This window comes from Prionailurus viverrinus, chromosome B1, assembly GCF_022837055.1.
Source record: "Prionailurus viverrinus isolate Anna chromosome B1, UM_Priviv_1.0, whole genome shotgun sequence".
Taxonomy (NCBI): domain Eukaryota; kingdom Metazoa; phylum Chordata; class Mammalia; order Carnivora; family Felidae; genus Prionailurus; species Prionailurus viverrinus.
The window spans coordinates 31,361,917-31,385,278 of record NC_062564.1 but is presented as its reverse complement, the minus strand read 5'-3'; the positions used below and the strand labels follow the sequence as shown (position 1 = coordinate 31,385,278).

At 45.1% G+C, this 23,362-nt stretch overlaps 1 protein-coding gene across 6 annotated transcripts in view; it reads right to left on the bottom strand.

Annotated features, from left to right (window-relative positions):
• The window catches only part of ADRA1A (adrenoceptor alpha 1A), a 122,844-nt gene that overhangs the window by 16,514 nt on the left and 82,968 nt on the right, over window positions 1-23,362 (bottom strand). For 3 of the 6 annotated variants that reach the window (XM_047857230.1, XM_047857231.1, XM_047857232.1), the window contains one exon: window positions 471-2,667. In XM_047857230.1, the coding sequence (XP_047713186.1) occupies window positions 2,150-2,667 (518 nt within the window). In that variant the 3' untranslated portion in view covers window positions 471-2,149. Of the gene's footprint in view, window positions 1-470; window positions 2,668-23,362 lie in introns of those variants that run through there. The other 3 variants (XR_007151787.1, XM_047857233.1, XM_047857234.1) reach the window with 2 other exon arrangements.

The window sequence follows — 23,362 nt, the reverse complement described above, 5'->3', positions numbered from 1 at the left end:
GAAATGTGTTTAAGAGAGCCGTATTTTACGGAAACAAAACATTTACCATTCTTTTCCCGGGGATGCTGTTCCTGTAAAAGGGAGCCTGGGAAAAGTGGTTTTTAAAATTCAGATCCTGGACGAAACTCTTGTCAACAATGAAACTTATCTTTCCTATCAAGGCAGAAGAGCAGTTTTGTATGTTCAAGTCCTTTCTTGATGCTTACATCCATAATAGGACACCCACATCTGGTAGAGCTGTTATGGGACATGCAGACAGGCCCAGAGTCTAAAAATCCAGCCAATATCTAATGCCAGAATCAAAGTTATAAGCACAAGGCATACATAGTGTGTGTGTCTGGTCAGCAAGAGGACACTCTCCAGAAAGGGTTGAAAAGGCAAAATATTTTAGGTCCCGGCACAACCAGCCACAAACTCAAATCCACATGCAAACATCCTGCCCCCCCCCCCCCCGCCCCGCCCCATGGCAGTGTGCAAAGGTATTAGCCTTCAAGGCGCACTTGAAGAAATTATCATTGTGCTGCGAGGGAAGAAGAAAAGATCACAAGCTCCTACCTTTGCTGTGAAAGTTAAACAAGGGCTGCAATCTGCTTGGGAATTCTTAAGAGGAAATGACTCAAATGGGGGGAAGAGGCCACAGAAATGGTCGACCAGTAGTTTTTAGACCAGTGATTCTAGTCCAGAATTATTCTAAAAACGTTAAGTCTTATTTTAAATTCTTACTGTGGCACGTGAAAAATATTTTAATTTTTGCATATCAGAATCATCTTCATCTTTAGTGATATTCAGAGTTATGAAGGTTTACCAAAATTTGGAACACATAAAGCAAGTTCCCCACATCCCTGTAGAAAGTGGGGATAGATGAAGCGAACGGGTTCCTGGATCTTTTACCAGAAGCAATGGGCCTCTGTCAAAAACTATTTGCAAATTCCTCCTTTAGATGATTTTCTGGGGACCTGTCAGTCTCCTCTCAAGCTAAGCGTGTGTATCTTTCAAAGTTCGGGAAGGGTATCCCTGGATCATAAGGCGCATTCCACCAGGCTGCATGTGCATTCAGGACCTTGAACCTCATTCATTAGGCGGTAGCGAAGCAGCTGAGAAAAAACGGAAGTCAGGATGTGCCTTTCAAAGTACTGCAAGCTCTGAATTTTCATAATGGAGTTCTGGAAAAAGCAAGCCATTTGCCAAGAAAAGCCTTTCTAAGCCACATGAAAAAGGCTGTGCCGTAAGTATGCAGCCTCTTAGCATGAAATCAGTACCCACTCCACTCCAACCTCTTGATCTTTAAGTAGGTTTCACAAGAAGCCTTCCTCAATTTGATCCTGGCATTGGCTACTGGAATGTTTTCTGTAGCAGTAAGTTGAAAAAACGGGCCCTCACCTCTACTGTCTCCTATCAGGAAAAGCCACCTTTTTTTTCCCCAACTATCTAGACCCGAGCATAGAGGATGTGCCTCCGTTAATTCCGAGGCAAAATGAGCGCCCCCTCCCCCTCGTCTTTAGGGAATCAGGGGCAGCATCCAGTCAAACTGCTGCAAAAGGTAAACCTCACTGCCACGTTTCACCCAAGTGAAGCAACTGGATGGATCAGAAATGGTGGAGTTTAAAACGCGCTCTCGAAAGAATGTGCCTGGATGTTGGCCTCCGTCTTAAGGCTCTTCCTCTCCAGGCCCTCTCCTTGTAAATATCCAACGTGGCTGTCAGTAAGTTTAGCCTGAGAATAAAATCCCCCTCACTCCATCAAGAAATAGCTCCAAACTTAGAGTGTGTGCTCAAAATATTCGTGATGAAATCATAACCTTATATTTATAGTCTTTTGGATTGTGTATGACATTCTGTTTCCCATGGTGGTTTTCGTTGCAAGGGCCAGACGTGGAAAGCGGCCTCAGAGGATGACCGCGAGAGCATTAGCCTCAAGGAAATGCTGTTTATCGTCATTTAGAGCTGGATGGTCGTGTGACATCCCCCTTCTTCCCTGAGCCTTACCCACTGCCCAAGGTCTCCTCCCCCACCCCGTTCCCACATGATCCCTGGTCTGATGGTCCCGTCTTGTCATCCAGGAAGAGTGAACTGGCCTTCCGAGTAGGAAGTGGGGTGGGTGCCTAAGATCATCCCCCGCCCCCTGCCTTCCTTCTGACCTTTCCTGTCCTCTAGACTTCCTCCCCATTTTCACTGAGGGAGATGGTGTGGATCTTAATGGTTGGAACTTGGTGGTTCTCTCCATGGCTGGGGGTCGAGGGCCCCATACAGCAGCACACCTGCAAAAAGCTTTTACTTCTCACCCGGGCTGTGGTGCAGGCTGATTGGTCTTTGGACACTGTAATCCTGGCAGATTCACGGGGCATCGAAGAGAAAAATTTCCACTCACAGACCCCATCCGTCTTGGAGATCTTATAGAAGGTCTCTCCCGATCCCACTGGAATGCGCACCAGGTCCTTGTGTTGGCCCTCCAGGGCATGGCTGGGTGGGTGCAGGGTATAGCTCAGGGCGTGTTTGGAAGATTGCTTTCTGCGGAGACACTGGATTCTCAAGACGTTCTGAAAGGCCTTTTTAAACTCTTGACTGGAGCATGGGTATATAATAGGGTTGATGCAGCTGTTTAGGTATCCGAGCCAAAACGCTATTTTAAAAACTGTTTCTGAGGGCTTGAAATCAGGGAAGAAAGACCCTAGAAGAAAACACATAGATTCATACACATTATTTGCAAGCCAACAGACCAATTGGCTAGGGAAACAAGCAAATAAAAGCACACACATACTTTCGTATCTCTAAAATGTTTCAAATGATTCCAAATGTACTTGGGTTTCTCATTTAACCGGCTAGCCCCTCTGAATGTAGCCCTTTCATAGTATCCTCGGAGACCCTTCTCACCTGGTTCACGTGTGCAATACGTATTAAGGGAACCGACCCATCGGGTGGGTATGCACCAGTTCTCCATGATGAAACATCACGTGATGGTGGCGATGCAACTTTAAATAATAAGACGATGAAATTTAGGCTGAGTCGGCACATGCAAGTTGTTTTGATTGAATTTAAAAACAAGTTGGAATCCATTAAAATAATCCATATTGAAATGGGAATACCTAAATATGCCCTTTGTTCCTCGATGGGGTGTTATGTAGACACAGCCTAAATAATTGCGAATCTCTTCTCTCCTGAGCAGGGGAGTTGTATGTTTTAATGAGAATCCAGCATGCACAAAATACTGGCTTTGCCAACTTTTGGACAGTGGTCTTCTACCACGCTGAAATTATGCCGATTATTTTTGATGCTGCCTTTTGAGGCCTCCCTGCTCGACATGCTGTAATGGCTGCCAAATGCTTGTCAGTCACTTGACCTTCAGGGTCTTCCAAAGCTTTCTGCCATTAATATATTTACTCTAACTGCATGCACTGCTTTCCTGCAACTGTTGCCCATTTTTTGTCCTCTTAAGTTGGGACCCGATGTCTCAAATGCTCCTTCCCATCCTCTTTACCTGTTCAAGTCTTATCCATTAATTTACACGGGAGGAACCAAGTTGCAGACCTCTTTACATCTTATACAGTAACGGTCATGTAGCTCTTGATAGTACAGTGACAAAGCCATGGAGACTTAACGCATGAACAGTCTTAGGGGTTATCTTGTTTAATTTGTCAATTTTCAAATTTAAAAAATAATGATCGAAGAGGTTGTCGCAAGCTTCATGGATAATCACTAACGTAGGGATGGGTAAAGGACTCACGGTGTTCTTTATTCTCTGCACAACCTTTTTTTTGTTTTGCTTCAGCCTAAGATCTTGATTTCCTGTCTCTCTTTTTCTCTCTGCTTGACAGACCCATCAGAGTCATGACAGACTACTGGGTGCACTGAAAATCCACTCTGGCAAACGTTGTCTTGAAATTTAGCAGCGGATCTCACAACTACAAGCAAAAAGTGAACTTAAATATTGCAGAACCAAAGAAGACAAAATGGGACGGTGGTTATGGGAGCACTTATTACCTCTAAAACTTTAGGACCTATGTTCCCTTATGGGATCTCAAAATATACTGGAATAACACGTCTCTTGGGAAAGAAGATGGTGTATGGGGAGTGAAGTGTGCAGTGGGGGGAAGCGAAATTGGAGAGATGTGTTTTCAAGCTTCATTTGAGGGGTGGAGAAAGTGGCCATTGCCAACATGACTGGTGGTTTTGTGTGAATACGGTCAGTTCTAGAAAAAAAAATCATCTTAACATTATGATGCCTATATTGTCCACTATTTCTTTCTAACAGTGCCAGTGACATGATTAAGTGAACACTCTTCACAAAGACATGTCTTGGCCTGGGCTTAATGAGGATGTATGAACAGGGCACACCTTGTCTGGGGATCTCACCATTCTGTATATCAGGTAGGCAGGGGAGTGTATTTCTCTTATTTGAAAAAAGTCAATAGCAAAGAAAAAATATATATGAATTGTGAATGTGAATGCTAATAAAGGGATTTGGGAACCCTGGAATTTCCCACAATCCCTTCGAGGTCACTATGCTCACAGAGCCCAGTTTTGCATTCATAAATCTCAATAAATCTCTTCCGTCCCTTGAACCTCCTTGAACTCCAGGCCTGGCGGACCCAGAGCTGAGTGCTTGGGCTTTCTCTATACTGGCCTTCCTGCTGTGTCCACAATTTAAGAGGCAAATACTGGTCTCCCCTTTTATGTGCTCAAAACACCATCTCCTCCCTGCAGCTAGGGTATAGGGTGAGACAGGGAGGTGGTTAAAATGCATTTACACCAAGATTGGAATGTCAGATGGTCTCCAGCTTTAATGTTCTGGACATATTGTCTTGGGTAATTTAAGTAAGTCTCTAGACGTTGGCTTTTCAGACTGATTGGGAGATTTTTCTGGACAAGAGGCCTTTACATAAATGACCCCTTTTAATTTATTCCATTAAGTGTGTGACAGCACCTGGATGTATCTAACCCCAGTCTATCTGCCCATTCCCAATCTGACAATCCCACAGGACCAGGTCGTGGGATCCACTTCTGCTGGCGATGTTCATCCTCCCTTGGGGGTGATTCTCTTTCAGCAGCTGCTGGCGGAAATTAGGAGAGGTACTCACAACTGCACTTCCTTCGGGAACTTTCCAAAAAGGTGAGAAAAGCCAGCATGGGGTGTTTCCCTCCTTATTCACATCCTTCAATCTCTTTTTGCCATTCATTTTTCCTCCCCTAGGAAGGGCAGATTGTGCTCGGATCCGGCTTGGAAAACAGTTGGTGCTGCCTGGTCCCGAGTGGGGTCCCTTCATCCAGCCATCCTTCTCTGTCCAAACCTTCCCACTCAGGCACTGTCTTCTTGGCAATCCCCACTATTTCTATCCCCAGCTTCCATTTCTTCTCAGATCCCTTTCTTCTTGATGATGACGATGCTTTTTAGGATGGGAAGACTCCTGGATCGTGCTACCCCCTGCTTTCCATCCACCATGGCGTGGGGCACCAGGGCCGAACCCACCGGTTGGGGGACCGACATCTCTGATCTGGGTGCCTCTGACCTGGGTACCTCTGACTAGACCATAAGCCCCATCTGAACCTGTGCTGCATCAGGGTTGCTCGCTCGGGGAGCTCTAGAACCCAGCACAGTGCTTGCATCTCGAAGGCCTCCTCCTAATAACTACTGATTGAATGGCCGACCCCTGTCCTCTCCATGATTCTGCTTCCTGGACATGGCCTGGCTTTCTTCTCTGCTTGACAGCTGTAGCCCTGTATTTCTCTTCTTGCTGGTGCTTTCCTTCTTCTGCTGCTCTTTTTTCTTTCCCTTTTCCTGCCCAGCTTCTGTTCAACCCTCTGGTTTTCTCTGTAATAGGGTTTCACTATCGTTTTCTCCTTGCTCCATCATCTGGTATCTAACACTGTAGTTTTTCTCATCGGGCTTCCTAGGAAGAGCCAGAGTTTTGAGTTGCCCACGTGAGCATAGGGGCTTCTATGTCTCTTGTCTCCATTGGTTTCTTGTGTTCCTCAGCACTCCCTGTTCAGACTCTGCTTCGAAGGGAGCAAACTTCTCCCAGCTTACTTCTCTGAACACCTCCCCCTTCAGGTCAGGTCATCCCTTGCTTGTGCACCTGCCTGGGTAAAGTCTAGAGCTTTGGAAAAGCCTCGAGTCCCTAGGGACTCTTTCACCATTCCACTGAGTTCCCTTCCACCATTTGGTCCTGCTACAGAATTTCTGACTCTTTTCTTTTGGGGACTCTCCAAACATCTTGGTCAAATGAAACTTGATCAGATGAGTTCATCCCCAAACACCATTAACATCTGCACCCTTGAAGTGAATGTTCAGAATCCTCACCTCCACTGTCAAGGCCTCTGGATTTCAAGGGGAAATTGAAGCTGATGATTTCAAATGACACCATTTATGACTCGTCACTCAGTGTCCTCTCCATTGGGAACACGTGACCTTTCATTTCTGATCCAGGCTTCATCTGTAGGCTTATGATAGGGGACACTGGGAGCCATGGACATTAAGTCTTGGCCACTTCTAGTCACATTTTAGGTGTTTTCTCTCAATGCCCCCAACACAAGAGAAAACCAATTTTTCTGCCAGTGTTGGTCTCCTTAACGAGTTTTCTGCCAGCGCAGCTCACTCTAAAAGGCGGTGAGGATACAAATGGAGTTCTCAAATTCCAACCCAGCACTGGTAATTAGAAGCTTCCTCTGCAGTTCAACTCTCTCAGAATCAGGGTGACTTGGTATGGAAGCAGAAAGCTATGAGTCAGTCTTCTCAGTTCTTACCTCCCAGCTTCCATGCTTCATTTCACCCACCTGAAAACTTGACATTTACCTTAATGACAACTTTGGGAGACTCCGGGTTATGATAAGCCTTAATTAGCTGGAGTCACGGAATGCCAGAATGCGGAGACTGGCAGAAACGTAGAGCCTAGCCACCACTGCCTTCCTTCCTTAACAGATGAAGACGGTAAGGCCGAGGAGAGGAATGGTTCCCACAAAATCACCTGGCTCATTTGTGGTCCCGCCAGGCCCAGACCCAGATTCTGCTCTGCTTCACCCATTTCTGCTCCTGGCGTTGTGTGCCATTTAGCAACCCCACCATGGCACGGACGTGTTAATGGCAATTAGGTCCAGCTGTTGTCATAGGATGACGACAGGTCTTTCAGAGATAATGAGACGCAAAGGGGAGGAGAGCAGCACCATCAATAATGACAGCATTTAAAAACTCGTAAAGTACTCTTCAGACACTGGAAAAAAGCACAGTGGGCGATGATCTTGGAACAGCCCATCTGCAGGGTATCACATTCTGAAACTTGGGGTTTAGATGACTCCAATTAAAAAAACTGTGGACTCCAAAAGAAGCAGCTAATGTTATGTGACCATGGGAGAAAATGACCCTCATTGTTTCTCCCCATCCAACCAGTGGTCTCTCTGTGAGTGTGGTACCAGTCTAATGTGACTGGTATGCATCCAATGAACAGAGGAGAGATCCGAGCTGTCCTACGAAGAGGCGGCCAGCTCCCCAGACCAGGAAGTCCCGGTCCAAGCAACATTCAGGCCAGGTCGGTTGGCATCTTCTTACCAAGAAGCAAACTCTGCCCCGTTGAACAAAATCCCAGCGAAAAGCTATAGGAATCAGAGGGTAAGCACAGGCCCAAGTTTCTTATCATCCCAGAATCTACCAGATGTCTCTGGGTTGGGCTCCCAGCTTGGCTGTCACAGTGACATGCCTGAGCCCTCCTGAGGTTCATCCAGGGACCACTTTTGAGCAGTCCTCAGCCAGACAGGCGTCTTTAGGTTATCCACCTAGAATGATGGTCACAATATCTAACAATGCTGGCCAGATGAACCATGAGCTGGAACCCCAGGCTCTCAACTTAAGATTCATGGATAGGACTCCCATGAAGTGAAATACAAGTCTGTGTATGTACGGAGACTCATTTTCCTGAGAAAAGAGGATTCAGCTTCCATTGGCTTCTCATTGTGGTCTCGGGGACACAAAAGTTGGCTAAGCCTGGCTCCCAGCCACTGAGAACCAGCCGTACCGCTGGCCGGTGTACCTCACTGAGCCCGTTCATCCTGATGACAGCATTAAGCTTACAAATGGGGCAAGACGATGTTAGTTCAACACCTCTTTAGAAGGACCTGCTCTTTTCTATTTAACTGAGCTCTGGGCTTGCGCATGTTAGGGAAATGATATGGTTGCTCCTCTCAGAGAGTTAGTATGTTGAGTCTTTTCTGAACTTTCTGGCAGGAAGCTGGGATAGCAGTCAAGCAGAGGAAGGCTGGAAGTGTGGCAGGGTGCAGTGAGTAGGGGAAAGATGCACACGGCACGGAACAGAAGAAACCTGGGGCGCTACGGGGACTGCCCAGTGCGGAGGGCAGTGCTGGCCCTTTTCCCTGTCCCCAGGGACTGGGGTACATTAGTCTCCGGTTTCTGTTGTCAAGAACCACTGTTTCTTCCAGCCCCGGCGAGAAAAGAGGTCACCTGGGGAGGCATTCTCTCATACCTCACAGTTCTGCAAGTGGGAGACACGTTTTTTAAAAAGTTATTTTATTTATTTTGAGAGAGAAAGCGTGACGGGGGAGGGGCAGAGAGAGAGGGATTCTTTAGATCTGATGCTCAGGGCAGGCCTGATGGAGGTGAAATTTAAGTTTTGTTCTAAAGGATGAGAAACAGCTGAGTGTTCTAGGCAGAGGGAAGAGTTGATGCAAAGGCCCTGAGGCAGAAAAGCACCCCGCATGTTCCAAGCATAGGGAGAAGGTCAGTGAATCCCAAGGAGAGGGAATCCCAAACAGGCTCCACAAGGTCAGCACAGAGCCCGATGCGGGGCTCGATTCCATGAACTGCGAGATCATGACCTGAGCCAAAAATGAGAGTCGGACGCTTAACCAACTGAGCCACCCAGGCACCCCAATCGGGAGACACTCTTTATGAGACCCTTCTGGCTGGCCAAGTGTGGCTCTGCAGAATTAGGGATTTTACTCTGGAAGAGTCCAGGCTGCTCAAGTCAAAGCTCTACAAAAGGCTTCTCTCACCAGTTGTCAAAGCCCCAACCAGCATTTCTCCTTTCAGAAAAGGGGACTGGGTCTTCCAGATCACCCGTGTTTGGCCCCAACCCCCGCGATAACTCGGGGGAGAAGAACTCGTGTCCAGCTGTGTCAGACCCTAAAGAGCACCTCGTGCGGTGTGTTTCCTTTTGAAATGAATCCATAATTCAAACGCTTCCAAAAGCCAGCAAGATTTTTTTCCTCCTTTACTTCACAAAGCACAACTTGACTTGGGAAAATGCTAGCAATTACATGGTCTTGTTCTTTCACAGGTGGTTTCCTTAAAAGTGCTCTCCTTTCACGAACCAGTTTATTTCCCAAACGTTACCACGTTCGTTAGGGTCACCCTTGTTTCGGGTCTCCCGTCTGAAATGTCATCTCTCCACACAAGCTTCCTCCAACCACCCGGTCTGAAGAAGAGTAGTCCTCAGCCTGGCGTGGTTGCTTTCTTCCGTGGCGCGTGTCGTGGTTTGTACGTTCTCAAACTTTTTTTTTTTTTTCTCGTGATGAGGACTCTTCAGATTTACTCTTAGCACCTTTCAAGTCTGCAATACAGTGTTATCAACTGTGGTCACATGCCGTACATCACAGCCTCTGACTTACTTGTGTTACAACTGGAAGCGTGGACGTTTTGACCCCGTCCCACGTAAGTTTTCTTTGATCGTCTTACCCTCCGGAGCGTGCAAGAGGCCCAGGCTGTTGTGCTTACTGGAGTGCCACTCCAGGGTCTGGCTCGGTGTCCGAAAGGAGGATGCGTACTTGACTCCTCCTCCTCCTCCTCTCTGCCTCTTACATTGCAACCGGTCCCCAAGCCTCACTGACGTTTGCCTTTGAAACACCTTTAAGACTTGCCTTTTCCCTCCACACCTGTCCCAGCACCCCTGCATTATGGAGGCAGAGCATGGAGCGTCTCTTCACTTCCAGCCTTGACCACTGTTAAGCCAACAGTGCCCGGTCATCACCCTGCAGCCTCGTCGGGACCAGGGACCAAGAAGGCGCGGATCGCTGTTTAAAGCTGGGTGAGCCACTCTCCCCTCCCGAGCCTCAGTTTCCACGTCTGTAAAATGAAAGGTTTGCACCAGGCCATCGTTGCCACCCCTTGCCCCCTATAAAAGCATTCAACGTCGAGGAAAACTGAAGTGGTCAAAAGTGAGATGGCATCTGTCTTTCTCTGCCTGACTTATTTCATTTAGCATAATACCCTCCAGTTCCATCCATCTTGCTGCAAATGGCCAGTCACTTGGTCAAACGAGATGATTAAGGAACCCTGTGAGGGATCGCCGGAAGGGAAGACGGCAGACGGGAAGGGAGGGAACCCAAGGTTTGGGGCTAGGTTTTGCGGAGGACATCCTAATGTCCTTCCTGGAGATTTGTGTCTCAGCTGGAGGGGAAGAAGGGCTGAGAGGAGACATCCAAGGGCTGTGGTCATGAGATACACCCATGAGGGACACATGCAACATGGAGGCCCACCGATAGTGAGTCACACGGAGCAAGAATGGCATTTGCTCTTTGGCACGGAGCACAGCATGGTCAGCCTGCTGGCAGCTCCAGGGCCCCCATGCCCCTCGGTAATATGGGGGCTGCTGAGTGGCTATGATGCTGGTCACCTGGTCGTCTCCAAGGGGATGGGACAGAAAGAGAAGCAACGGCTGGAAGCCACGAGGAAAAATTTTCACAAATAACAAAAAGGAAGGGAGGAGTTCCAAAAGGCTCAGTAATACAGTTAAGGGAACCTCATAATGGTGAGATCTGTCAGGATGCGTGTTGTGAATTATCTTTGGGCTGATCACAAGATCAAATACAAGCTCATCACCTGTCACTCAAGGCCCTTCATCATTTGGTTTTCACCAGCCTTGCACAACCTCCTCACCCATTATCCATTCATGTAACAAATGATGCACTTAGCACCCTCAGACAGCCTTTTGTAGACATTGGAGCTAGAATGGTCAGGAAAATGCATAAGGTTCCCGTTCTTGGAGGTTACATCCTGTGAGTACTTCCAATAAATGCTTGCGAAATTGAATTGCGAATTTCCAACACCAAGGCTTTCTATTGGCCATGGCAGACTGTTCACCGTAATCTGGTTAATCTATCCACGTGATGATGGCTCTCCCCTTCATTCTCCTGCTTCTCTCTCAGGACTGTCCCTCTCCCCTACCTCCATCCATCTGGAATCCATTCAGATGGTCTAACTTCAAAGCTGTGTTCAAACTCCAGCTCATGCATGAACCCTTCCGCATGGCAGTCTATCTTGTCTTTTCCCCCATTCCCCCTAATCACTGGACCTCACTGCTTTTCTCTATTGCACTCATCACCACCTTCTTTTTTAAAATAAAATATAATTTATTGTCAAACTGGTTTCCATACAACACCCAGGTCTCATCCCAACAGGTGCCCTCCTCTGTGCCCACCACCCACTTTCCCCTCTCCCCCACCCCCATCAACCCTCAGTTTGTTCTCAGTCCTTAAGAGCCTCTTATGGTTTGCCTCCCTCCCTCTCTGTGACTTTTTTCTCCCCTTCCCCTCTCCTCTGGTCTTCTGTTAAGTTTCTCAAGATCCACATGTGAATGAAAACATATGGTATCTGTCTTTCTCTGCCTAACTTATTTCATTTAGCATGATACCCTCCAGTTCCATCCATGTTGCTGCCAATGGCCAGATTTCATTCTTTCTCATTGCCAAGTAGTCTTCCATTGTATATGTAAACCACATCTTTACCCATTTGTCAGCTGATGGACATTTAGGCTCTTTCCATAATTTGGCTATTGTTGAGAGTGCTGCTATAAACATTGGGGTGCATGTCCCCCTATGCATCAGCACTCCTGGGTCCCTTGGGTCAATTCCTAGCAGTGCTTTGCTGGGTCATAGGGTAGATCTATTTTTAGTTTTTTGAGGAACCTCCACACTGTGTTCCAGAGCGGCTGCACCAGTTTGCATTCCCACCAACCGTGCGAGAGGGTTCCCGGTTCTGCACATCCTCGCCAGCCTCTATAGTCTCCTGATTTGTTCATTTTAGCCACTCTGACCGCTGACTCATTTCTATACTTATTTCTTTCCCCCCAGCTTTTCTTGAATACAAACTCCCTGAGGGGCAGAAGTTCCTGCCTTTCCATTTCGCTGCTGTTTCCTCAACACCTCTGACAGTTTATGGCATACGGTAAGCCATGATAAACACCAGTGAACGAGTGACATGTTCAATCCTTACGGTTCTAGTCTCTCTAAAGACACACACCGCTTCTTGTCCCTCACATCTCCCTCAGTGATGAACACAGTTCTCAGTAAATGTTTGCTGCCTTAGGGGCTGACACTTGTTGATGGGAGAAAATGGCATTTTGAATCAAACTCCGGCTTCAATTGCTCACAGCTGGAAACATATGCTTATGTGGAGAAAGCGGGCCGTCTTAACTCGCATTCCAACACTTTATCTTCCCCATCTGTGAGGCGCTCATATTTACATAAAAACAAAACCATTCTACAAATAATTTTGTACAGCTAAGTCGCAGGCACTTCATGAAATTATTACTTCCAGTACTTATAAAGATATTTTATGGGGTCTTGTAGGCAACGTCGAAGCCTGTAATTACGACAGCAGCCTCTCATATTCGTAGGATGCAAATCCAAGGCCAAACACCACAAATCCGACGCGGTGACATGAACGACCCAAATCGGTCACCCAGGGAGGAAGCACGGGAGTTTCTCAGCACGATGTCCCTTCCTTCACATTCAGCTTAAAGGCTCAGGCAGGTTTCACTCCAGAGTCTTGCCAGAAAGGACATGGGTGAGTTGGCTGGTGCTTTTGTAGTAAGAGGTAAACAGGCGAGCAGGCAGATGGACTTTGGGTTCTGGACTGCCTGTAAAAAGGCCAAATCCGAGTTCTCCGGATAATTCCCTACTTGGAAATGACACACTAGGTCCTCTCACCAGGTCACCCAGAGGTATGTGCCCTGATACTATGGCCATCCTCCAGGAATATCATCTAGCTCTGTCTAAGGCAGAATCTGAAGAATACTTTGATCTCTATTCCCAGCTCTGGCATCCCCCCCGCCCCTGCCCAAGGTAAGCCAGGGAGCAGGGTTGTGGGGGGGGGGGTGCTGTGGACCCCTGCCACCTCTCCCCAGTCCTAGGCTCAAGCTTGACCAGACCAGCTGAGTGCCTCACTTCCACCAAAAACAGGGGGTATTCGAACTGACGTAACATACATGCATAGGTATTTTAATAGCTTGTTTTCAAAATATACAGTGTCTTTTGGGAAGCTATAATATGGCTTCTAAATACAGCTGGGCAAACCAATTTTAAAATGCAAAAGGGATTGGAAACTTTTTCTCTTTAATTTGAAAAGGCAATAGGGGGCGCCTGGGTGGCCCAGTCGGTTAAGTGTCTGACTCGGTTTTGGCTCAGGTCATGATCTTGGGTCATGAGTTCGAGCCCCACATGGGCTCCATGCTGACAGCACGGGGCCTGCTTGCGATTCTCTGTCCCCACCGTCTCTCTGCCCCTTCCCTGCCTGCTACCTCTCAAAATAAATAAATAAGCTTAAAAAAATAAAAAATAAAAAGGCAATAGAGTATGGCACTGTTTTAATTACAGACATCTTTGAAACAAAGAACTGACCATGCTTCTGTCTTTCATAATAGATGCAATATTGAGAAATCTCAGTTTTGCTGGCAGTGGACAACCTCACTCTTTTCCAACTTGGGCAAACCTTCTGTAGTCGCAACTGAGAACCGTCTGATATTCAAACAGGGGAGAAAACCATCGGGGAAGCTCGTCCATTTCCATGGTTTCGACTTCCTTCTTTGCCTAGACGACTGTCAAACCTCTATCCTAGGGCATATCTGGCTCCTGAGCTCCAGTTCTGCATATACAACTATTACTGGACATCTTTCCTGATGTTTCCAAACAACTTCATCCTTAACATAACCAAACGGAACTCACTGTCTCTCACAAAACCTGCTGTTCCTTCTCTCCTCCATCCATCCTCAGTAGATGGCACCCTTTCCCCTAAGCTGTCCCAGCTGGAAGCCCACTATCACCCTCAACCTTTCAGTCTCCCACTCCTCTGTGACATCCCTCAATCTCCCAGTCCAGACTGCTGAAACTTCTTTCTCCTTGTCGCCATCCATCCTAGTCCAGGCCACCGTCATCTCCAGCTAGGACCATCTGTTCAGCTCACTAATTTCCAGCCTTACCTCCTTCCAACCTACTGCCTACACTGTAGCCGGAGAGATTCTAGGAAAGCAAACTTGATCATCAATTCCTTGATCAAATCATTTCAATGACTCTCCACTGAATTCAAGATCAAGTTCAAATTCTGTACTAGCACTTATGAAGTCCACAGGTTTGGGAGACTTTGCTAGATAACTAGTTAGTAGAGATGGTGACCCAAGTGCCCAAAGACTCTAGTTAGTATTACAGAGAAGTAGAAAATTATAACCAACAGGAGTTGAACGTCTGCATAACTGTTAACCGACTGATACGGTATCTTTAGTTCACTAGGATGTGGTTTGGGGTCACAGTGGTTGACGTATCATAGTTTAATCCTAAGAAATAAATATGTGGCAACCAGAAGAAACCATGTCCACTAAAAAGTCTTCCTAAGGCCAGAGAAGAGAAACCACTCATGAATTTCTAACTGTCCCAGTGGTCGTGATGACAGTGGTTCAGAAAGTTCTGCAAAATTCCAGAGTCAGCAATAAAGATGCTTGAAAAATAAACAAGGAAAATGGTGAAGAAGAGCCAAAGACAGGGGCAAGTGTATTTGGGGCAGCCCGAAAAGAACCAATCCTTGCTGTGTGTTGTGATGTTCCGTTACCAAAAACAGTGCCATTTCTAGGGAAAGGCTGCTCCCAGCTGTCGTGATTCCCCTCTGAAATGCCCACGCTGTATTTGCTCAGATTAGGTGATTAATTCAGAACACATCTGATAAGTACAAACAATAATTTCTGGATGTGCTGCTTGGACCCAGAGCCTTCCCGAGCACCTCCAGCATAGCCGGGCTCATTCCCTGGGCAAGCGTTAGAGCCACAGGACTTTTACCTGGCTGTGGTTGTCAATTTGTCTTTCATCCATAGACACATTTTCACGGGAAGAGAAGAAAGCTCCCGTAGTTTGTCAAAATGAAACTAATGATAGATACTTGGGGGGGGGGGGGCGCCTGGGTGGCTAAGTGGGTGAAGCATCTGACTCTTGGTTTCGGCTCCGGTCGTGATCTCACAGTTCGTGAGTTCGAGCCCCGTGTTGGGCTCTGCGCTGACAGCGCGGAGCCAGCTTGGGATTCTCTCTCCTCCTCTCTCTGCCCCTCCCCTGCACGCGCTGTCGCTCTCTCTCAAAAAATAAATAAACTGTAAAAAAGAGAAAATAATGACCCTCACTGTTTTTGCATATTCCAATTTGATTCTGGTGAGGCAGAGGTTAGCTCCACGTTGTGCCTCAAGACAGGTATCAGTGTTAGCGAGTGGATGGCACAGAAACGTGTTTGAACCTGGAGGCTCCGGCAGGCTTCCATTTTCCTAGTTTTTTTTTTTTTCCCATAAGACTCAGATTTATCTAGGAATTTCTAAAGAGGGCGGCCGCTAGGGGCAGGGAGGCCAACTAGGAGACCAGGACATTGGTCTGGGTTCGACTTCTGACCAATGGCTAGAAGCTGGAGGAAGGCAGATTTGGGGTTTCCTGGAAGTTGTTCTTCCCATCAATGGAAGCATCCTGGAATACCCATCCCTGAGGTGTCATACTGGGGATTCAAGCATCATAAAACATCCTATGAAGATATTCCTAAAGGTACATTCTAACCCTGAAGTTTTAAAACTTCCGAAGAAAGCCAACACCACTGGGGAAGGAAAGTTGGTTGTTCTGAACGTCTTGCTTCCTTTCCAATGTGGCAGTAAAGACATTGTGCACCAGAAGCATTTTAAGAGGTACACACATATAAGGGTATGGACACGTCACTGGATCTGACAAATGATTTGCTTAGCATGACTTACATTTTTCTGTGAGTGGGACTAATCTACCTACGTTTCAAGAATTCCTAAATTTTATTCACTAGCTACTTGGGATCCAATATACACATTTTGATCTAAATTGTTGTTGAAGTCATTTGTAGCCACCTCCTGTAAACTCTCGAGGCACCTGACATCTGGGCTACAAATGGATAAGGATGCAGAAAGGGTAAGACACTTGCTCAGGGTTGCAGAACTGGTGAGTGGGAGGACTAGACTAATAACTCTGGTCTTCACTTCAGAATCTTTCCATTATTAATCCATTAAGATTTTTCATTGCAAGAGTAGACATATGTCCAATTACTTGGGAGCTCTCCGAGAACTGCCTCTAAAAAATATGGACCCTTTGTTTTTTTTTTAATTTTTAAAATGTTTTATTTACTTTTGAGACAGAGAGAGACAGAGTATGAGCAGGGAGGGGCAGAGAGAGAGGGAGACACAGAATCCGAAGCAAGCTCCAGGCTCTGAGCTGTCAGCACAGAGCCCAACACGGGGTTCGAACCCATGAACCGTGAGATCATGACCTGAGTCCAAGCTGGATGCTTAACCAACTGAGCCACCCAGGCCCTCCAAAAATATGGACACTTTCAAAATTAATATCTCGGTAGCTAGCATTTGGATATCAAGTGTATACTTTGAGGTCCTTGTTCACTTTTTGAGCTCATGACCCACATATGCATTTCTACTTAGATATCTACAGGAGCTTTGATATTAATGTATGTACAATGACACTCTCTAATCTGCTTGTCTTCTAGCATTCCCTATCTCTAAAAATGATTATTAACATTCACTCACTTGTTTGTGACCAAAACTTGGTCCCAGTACCTTGTTCTTGATATCTCCAGTAGATTATACCACCTAATGTCATCCAAGCCTTTCCACATCTCTCTATATCCACTGCCATGGCCTAATCTGTCACCTGTAGGATCCCTGTCATTGGTCTCCTGCATGCATGCATAATCCTCTCTTTTCTTTAGGATGATCTTTATGAAATGCAACTCCAATTCGGTGACATCTCTGCTTATATGTCTCAACTACTTCCCAGTGCTCTTAGATAAAATCCAAAAGCACTAACATGGTTCATCAAGTCAAATATTCTGGTCTTCCTTCCCTCTTCTGTCCTTCTTGCATACCTTCCTTGACTCCTCCTCTGATCACTCTGATCTTCTCTGGATTCATGGAATGCTTCTCTGCCCCGGGACCTTTGCACTTCCTGTTCTCTTTGCATGGAATATTATCTCCATTTCTATCCCCTTTGCAGTGCTAATTCCTCTTCATCCTTTAGGTCTTTGCCTAAATCCCAGTTCTTCAGGAAAACTATCTGTGATCTCCTTCTGTACATTCGCATACCCCAGATTACAGGCTAAGAGAAGTTCTCTTGTTTAATGCTACCAAAGCATCCTATGCTTTTCATTCATTGTACCTGTCACACTTATTTTTGTAAGATTACATGTGTATTGATTTGCTTAATGTCTTTCCCTATACATATAACTTTCATCAAGATAGGAATTGTAGTTGGTGCATTGTAGGTGCTTAGTCAATATCTGTTCATGAATAAAATTGACATTCATCGAACACTTATTATATGCCAGACATCACGCAAGTTATTTCCCAAACATTATCCCATTTAATTCCCCTGTACAGCCCTATGTGAATACATTATCAACCTCATTTTACAGATGAAGAAACTGAGGCTCAAGGAGTTTAACTGACAACTAAAGGAAATGTCTGGGCTCAGATTCAAATCCAGGCTTGTCTGATACCAAAGCTCATGCTTTTAACCCTCAGATTATGCTGCCTTAAGAGTCAATCTGTGGGGCGCCTGGGTGGCTCAGTCGGTTGAGCGTCTGACTTCAGCTCAGGTCACGATCTCACGGTTTGTGAGTTCGAGCCCCGCGTCGGGCTCTGGGCTGATGGCTCAGAGCCTGGAGCCTGTTTCCGATTCTGTGTCTCCCTCTCTCTCTGCCCCTCCCCCATTCATGCTCTGTCTCTCTCTGTCTCAAAAATAAATAAACATTAAAAAAAATTTATAAAAAAAAAGTCAGTCTGTGTTTTACCGGCTTTATAGCGAAATTAGTGCACAGTGTTACGGTACTCAAAGTTCAGTACAAAAACAATCATCTGAGTGGCAAAGAAAATTAATCACACATTTCATGTACTATTTTTCAGAAAGCAGAGACATGTAGAACTCAAGTGATTAAAATAGAAATCCATTCTTGAGTGTTAATAATTTTGTTTGTTCAGGATAGACATGGTTGGCCATGTGAAAACCCACGAACACTATATTCTGTCAAAGAACCTTTTGATAAAACTCTATTAATAAAGTTTGCTTAAAAACAATCAGGTAAGATTAGGTCAGAAGGTGGGCCTGACCACTTGTAAAGAAACACCAGACAAAGTCCAGCCTACAAGGAGAACTGAGATCCGTAATCCTTCAACACGGAGCGTAAAGGGGAAAGTGAAGGACAGGAGATGGAAATAGTCACCATCTATCTTGCTGCATAAAACTACTGATTCCTGCCACAGGCTTTTGCCACTCTGTGTTCCCTGGGAAAGAAATCCTGACAGTTCACTTACAAGTCCACTGCTGAGAGCAAGTTTCTTCCCTTGCCTGTGCCTCAGTTCCCACATACTTGTGGGCATGGTGTTGGGTTGTAAGCATTCATTACATCTGAGCTGTATCTTCTTCCATTGTACCAACTCTGCATCTTTCAGAGTATCCTGGTTATTCATTGTGTCTTCACCTGGTCTATTTTTAACCTGCAGGGAGACTTCTCAAGGTCAGAAACCAGCTGTTCTGAGTATCTGTGATGGGTCTATCTTCGTAGTGAGATGTGCCTGGACTTCCTGTTCTGGCTCTAAGGCTTGGGCCACCTGTGAGCCCTCCTTGATAGCCTGTGGACTCCATTATCTTCTTAAACCATGACCAACCAGGCTGCTCTGAGATCCCCAAGTACTTCGAGTACCTTATTCAGTGTACTGGGGAAAAGGTACATTCCCATTGACATATGTTCACGTTTCTTGGATAGCCTGTTGTCCAATAATACTTAATTTTGGTTACAAAAAAGAAAGGTAATTTTGTTCACCCGAAGGTTTTCTTGGACCAGCTTGAGTCCTATTAGGCAAACGATAGGTGCCTGTCCAAGGTGTGCTGTGCCCAGACCGGAGCTAGGGCCACGTATTAATTACACCGCATTTCTCTCTGGCACTCTTTCCCCGTGAAGGGACATCTGGCCTTTCTATTACACGAGGCCCTTCTATTTCCTGCTTTTGTCTGTTGTAGATGAAAGGCTCCTAGGAGTTAGATATGGTTTGATTTTGTTTTTAAGGTTTTAAGGCTTTTAAAGTTTCCTGAGCTCATAATACCTACCAGAGTTCTTCAGAACACAATGAAGGGGATGGTGGTGATTTTAGGAGTAATGACTAGAATAGCAGATGAAATTTACTGAACACGTTCGAGTTTCTGGCTTCATATTAAGTGCATGACCTTGTGCTTTGCCTTATCACACCCTGTGAGGTGTATACTGTTTCTCCCCAGTGTACAGACGAGGAAACTGGAACTTAGGGAGTTTAATGAGTTGCCAAAGAACCATCAGCCAGTGAAGCTGAGTTCTAACCCAACTCTGCGGGGCTCCGGATCCTGCACGGCACCACCTAATACCGAACTTGCTGTAAATCTGCACTGCCCGCTGTCTGGCTTCTCTGCGGCTAAACAGTACTCAGTGTTTACCACTGAATTCCCGCAGGCAAAATGAGATCCTGGTTTAGACACCAAAAATGAAGCAGTATTGAATCCATTATTAAGAAATTTCTAGAAACTTCTTAACATAAACATTTATATTCACTTTCTTTTTCGAAATAGTTTGTGTTTGGACACTAAAATAGTTTGAGAAAGATCATAGCGGGGCACCGGGGTGGCTCAGTCAGTTGAGCGTGTGACATCAGCTCAGGTCATGTCCTCACAGTTCATGAGTTCGAGCCCCACGTCGGACTCTACGGACAGCTCAGAGCCTGGAGCCTGCTTCGGATTCTGTGTCTCCCTCGCTCTCTGCCCCTCCCCCGCTCATGCACTTCTCTCTCTCTCTCTCAAAATAAACCTTGAAAGTATTTTTTTAATAATAAAAAAGAAAAAAAAAGAAACATCATAGCAAGTATGTTAAAAAAATATTGTGTAAAAAAATTGTAAAACTGGGGTGCCTGGGTGGCTCAGTCCGGTAAGCGTCTGACTCTTGGTTTTGGCTCAGGTAGTGATCTCACAGCTTCGGGTGTTCGGTGCCGCATCAGGCTCTGTGCCGGCAATGCAGAGCCTGTTTGGGATTCTCTCTCTGTCTCCTGCTGCCCCCCCCCCCGCCCCCCCCCCCATGCTGGCTCTTCCTCAAAATAAATAAATAAACTTAAAAAATTTTTCAACAATGCTACAACTAACACACGCTCAGCGTGCACAGTCTGTGCCATCCGTAATCACGGCGCCCACGTACACGCGTGTGAACGTGCACACACGCGAAACAAAAGTCAAACTGTTATGCTATGATCTAGAAATAAGAACACACTTTAAACAACCGGGACTGTATTTATAGCACACGCTTTTGTGACCATACTTTTTCCACTTACTGTATCATGAACATTTTTCTACTTTATTTTTACCCCAGAACACTATTTTTCACGGCATCGTAAAGTATTTCATCATGTAAATATAATAAAACTTATTTGTCTACCCTTCCTAATTTGAAGTTTTGGTCTTTCCAAGTTTTCTCTATATAAATAACTATAAAACAAATGCGTGGGTAGGTTTGGAAGGCACATTATGGAGGATTTTCTCAAGACAAATTTCTAGAAAAAGAAATCTGGGTCATATGATAAGAGATTTTTGTATGTTTTTTTGATACATACAGACTTAGTTCTCTCTGGGGAAGAGATGTCTTTTTGCTCTTGTACCCCTAATAAAAAAAAATAATGGCAGGGCGCCTGGGTGGCTCAGTCGGTTGAGAATCTGACTTTGGCTCAGGTCATGATCTCGCAGCTTGGGAGTTCGAACCCCGTGTCAGGCTCTGTGCTGACAGCTCAGAGCCTGGAGCCTGCTTCGGATTCTGTGTCCCTCTCTCACTCTGCCCCTCCCTCACTCATGCTCTGTCTCTCTCAAGAATAAATAAAAAACATTAAAAAATTTTTTTTAAATAATGGCAATATGGTGATGACAATGACAATGAACTATAACGAGTGTCTACTATGTGCTAAAACATTGTGCTAGTTTTTCATGTACAGGTGCTCCATGAGATTGGGTGCCAAGAAGCCCATTTCACAGAAAATATCGCTTCTCCTAATCGGAGTAAAGAATTAAATCCCCGCCAAGGACTACAAGGAGCTGGCCTCTGCCGTTTGGCAATAAAGTATCTCATAGCCATGCTGAACCTCTTTGTTATTTCTCAAACTGCCAAGATTTCCCAAACTCAAAGTCTCGATGCTTGATTTTCCCTTCTGGGGATGCTCTTCCCTTGGGATCGCCTGTCTAGATCTTTCTCTTTTATATCCCTCTTCTGAGATGCTTTACCTGAGCATATTATAATACCTCTTTCACCGACTCCCCCCTACCCCCCACGTCAGGATCCCTGTCACATGAGCTCATGTTATTCCTTTTTATTCCCTATCAACTCTTGTCACTTTCTGAAACATTTTTCTTTTTTTCCCCTTTTCTCCAACTTTTTATTTAAATTCCAATTAGTTAACATACAGTGTGATGTTATGAAATATTTTATTTTTATATCTATTCATTTTGAGAGAGAAAAAGCGAACGAGTGGGGAGGGGCAGAGATAGAGGGAGAGAGAGAGAAACCCAAGCAGACTCTGTGGTGACAGCAGAGCCTGACTCGGGGCTCAAACTCATGAACTGTGAGATCATGACCTGGGCCAACATCAAGAGTTGGACGCTTAACTGACTGAGCCAGCCAGACGCCCCAATATCATGAAATATTTTTAAATTGTCTGTTCCACCAATGAAACGTAATCACTCTAAATGCAAGGAGCACAAGAAAAAGTCCTGGTAAACAAAAAGAACTCAATACATGCTTGCTGGCTGTACGAATAAATAAATGTCTGTGTGAAAGAACAGCGAGAAAGAGCCATCAATATTGGAACCCAGATCCGCTTCAAAAATGCTTGCTTTTAGCACTGCAGTACACAGAGAATGCCTACCCCACCCCCCTCAGCAGCAGGAAGTACTCATTTTCTCTTGGCCAAAATGACAGGTAAAATATGATCTTTTTACATTTTATTAGTCACTTGTATTTCTTGTACTTTGCAAATTGCCTGTTAATTAGTTCTGCCCATTTCCCCAATGGGTGGTCATCTTTTCTCATCATTTGTAAGATGGAATGTTAAATATTTCTTTGGGAGGTAAGAATAATACTTCAGAAAAGAACATACAATTAGCGCGACAAGGATAAAAGTCATTTAATGAAATTTATCACCAATCCCTGATAAAATTCTCTTAATGCTCCATCACTGGAAGGATGACCTCCGAGCAGCACAAAAACATATCAAGTTCTATGATAATAGCTAAATGTGAGATATACTAAAGTCACTGCTTTCTCAGTAACTCTCTTTGCCTCAGCTTCCTTTTATATTAATGCTTACCTCATGTTGTGATAATCAAATGAGCTAATATTGGATTAGTCCCTGGCACATAGAAAGTTCAGACACATTGATTTACTATTACTTAATCCTATGAAACATACAGAAATCAAATAATAAATTTATAACTATTTGTTAACTAAAGTTTGTATTTTTAGTATACCCATGCTCACCCTTTGAGGAGCAAAATGAATTATTACAAAGATGCTCAAATATATCAATTGAAAAGACAAACGCAAATGACGTAAAGTCCTGCAGAAAAAGACAAAATCTCATCTTTTCAGTCTACGGTGCCGGAAAAACTGAACATCTACACACAAAAGGTGAATCAAGACATAGACCTTACACTCTTTACAAAGTTTAGTTCAAAATCCATCACAGGCTTCAATGTAAAGCACAAAACTATAAAACTCCTAGAAAACCACATAGGAGAAAATCTAGATGACTGGGTACGTGGTGACTTCTTCGTTATGACACCAAAGGCACAATCCATCAAAGTAATGATTGTCAAGCTGGGTTCCATTAAAATTAGAAATGTCTGCCCTGCCAAAGTCGATGACAAGACAATGTGGTGACAAGAAAACAGACTGGAGAAATATTTGCAAAAGGCACACCTGATAAAAAACTGTTATCCAAAATATACAAAGAACTCTTAAAACTCAGCAAGAAGAAAAACAATTTAAGTAAAAAAAAAAAAAAATGGGCTAACGACCTTAACATACATCTCACCAGGGA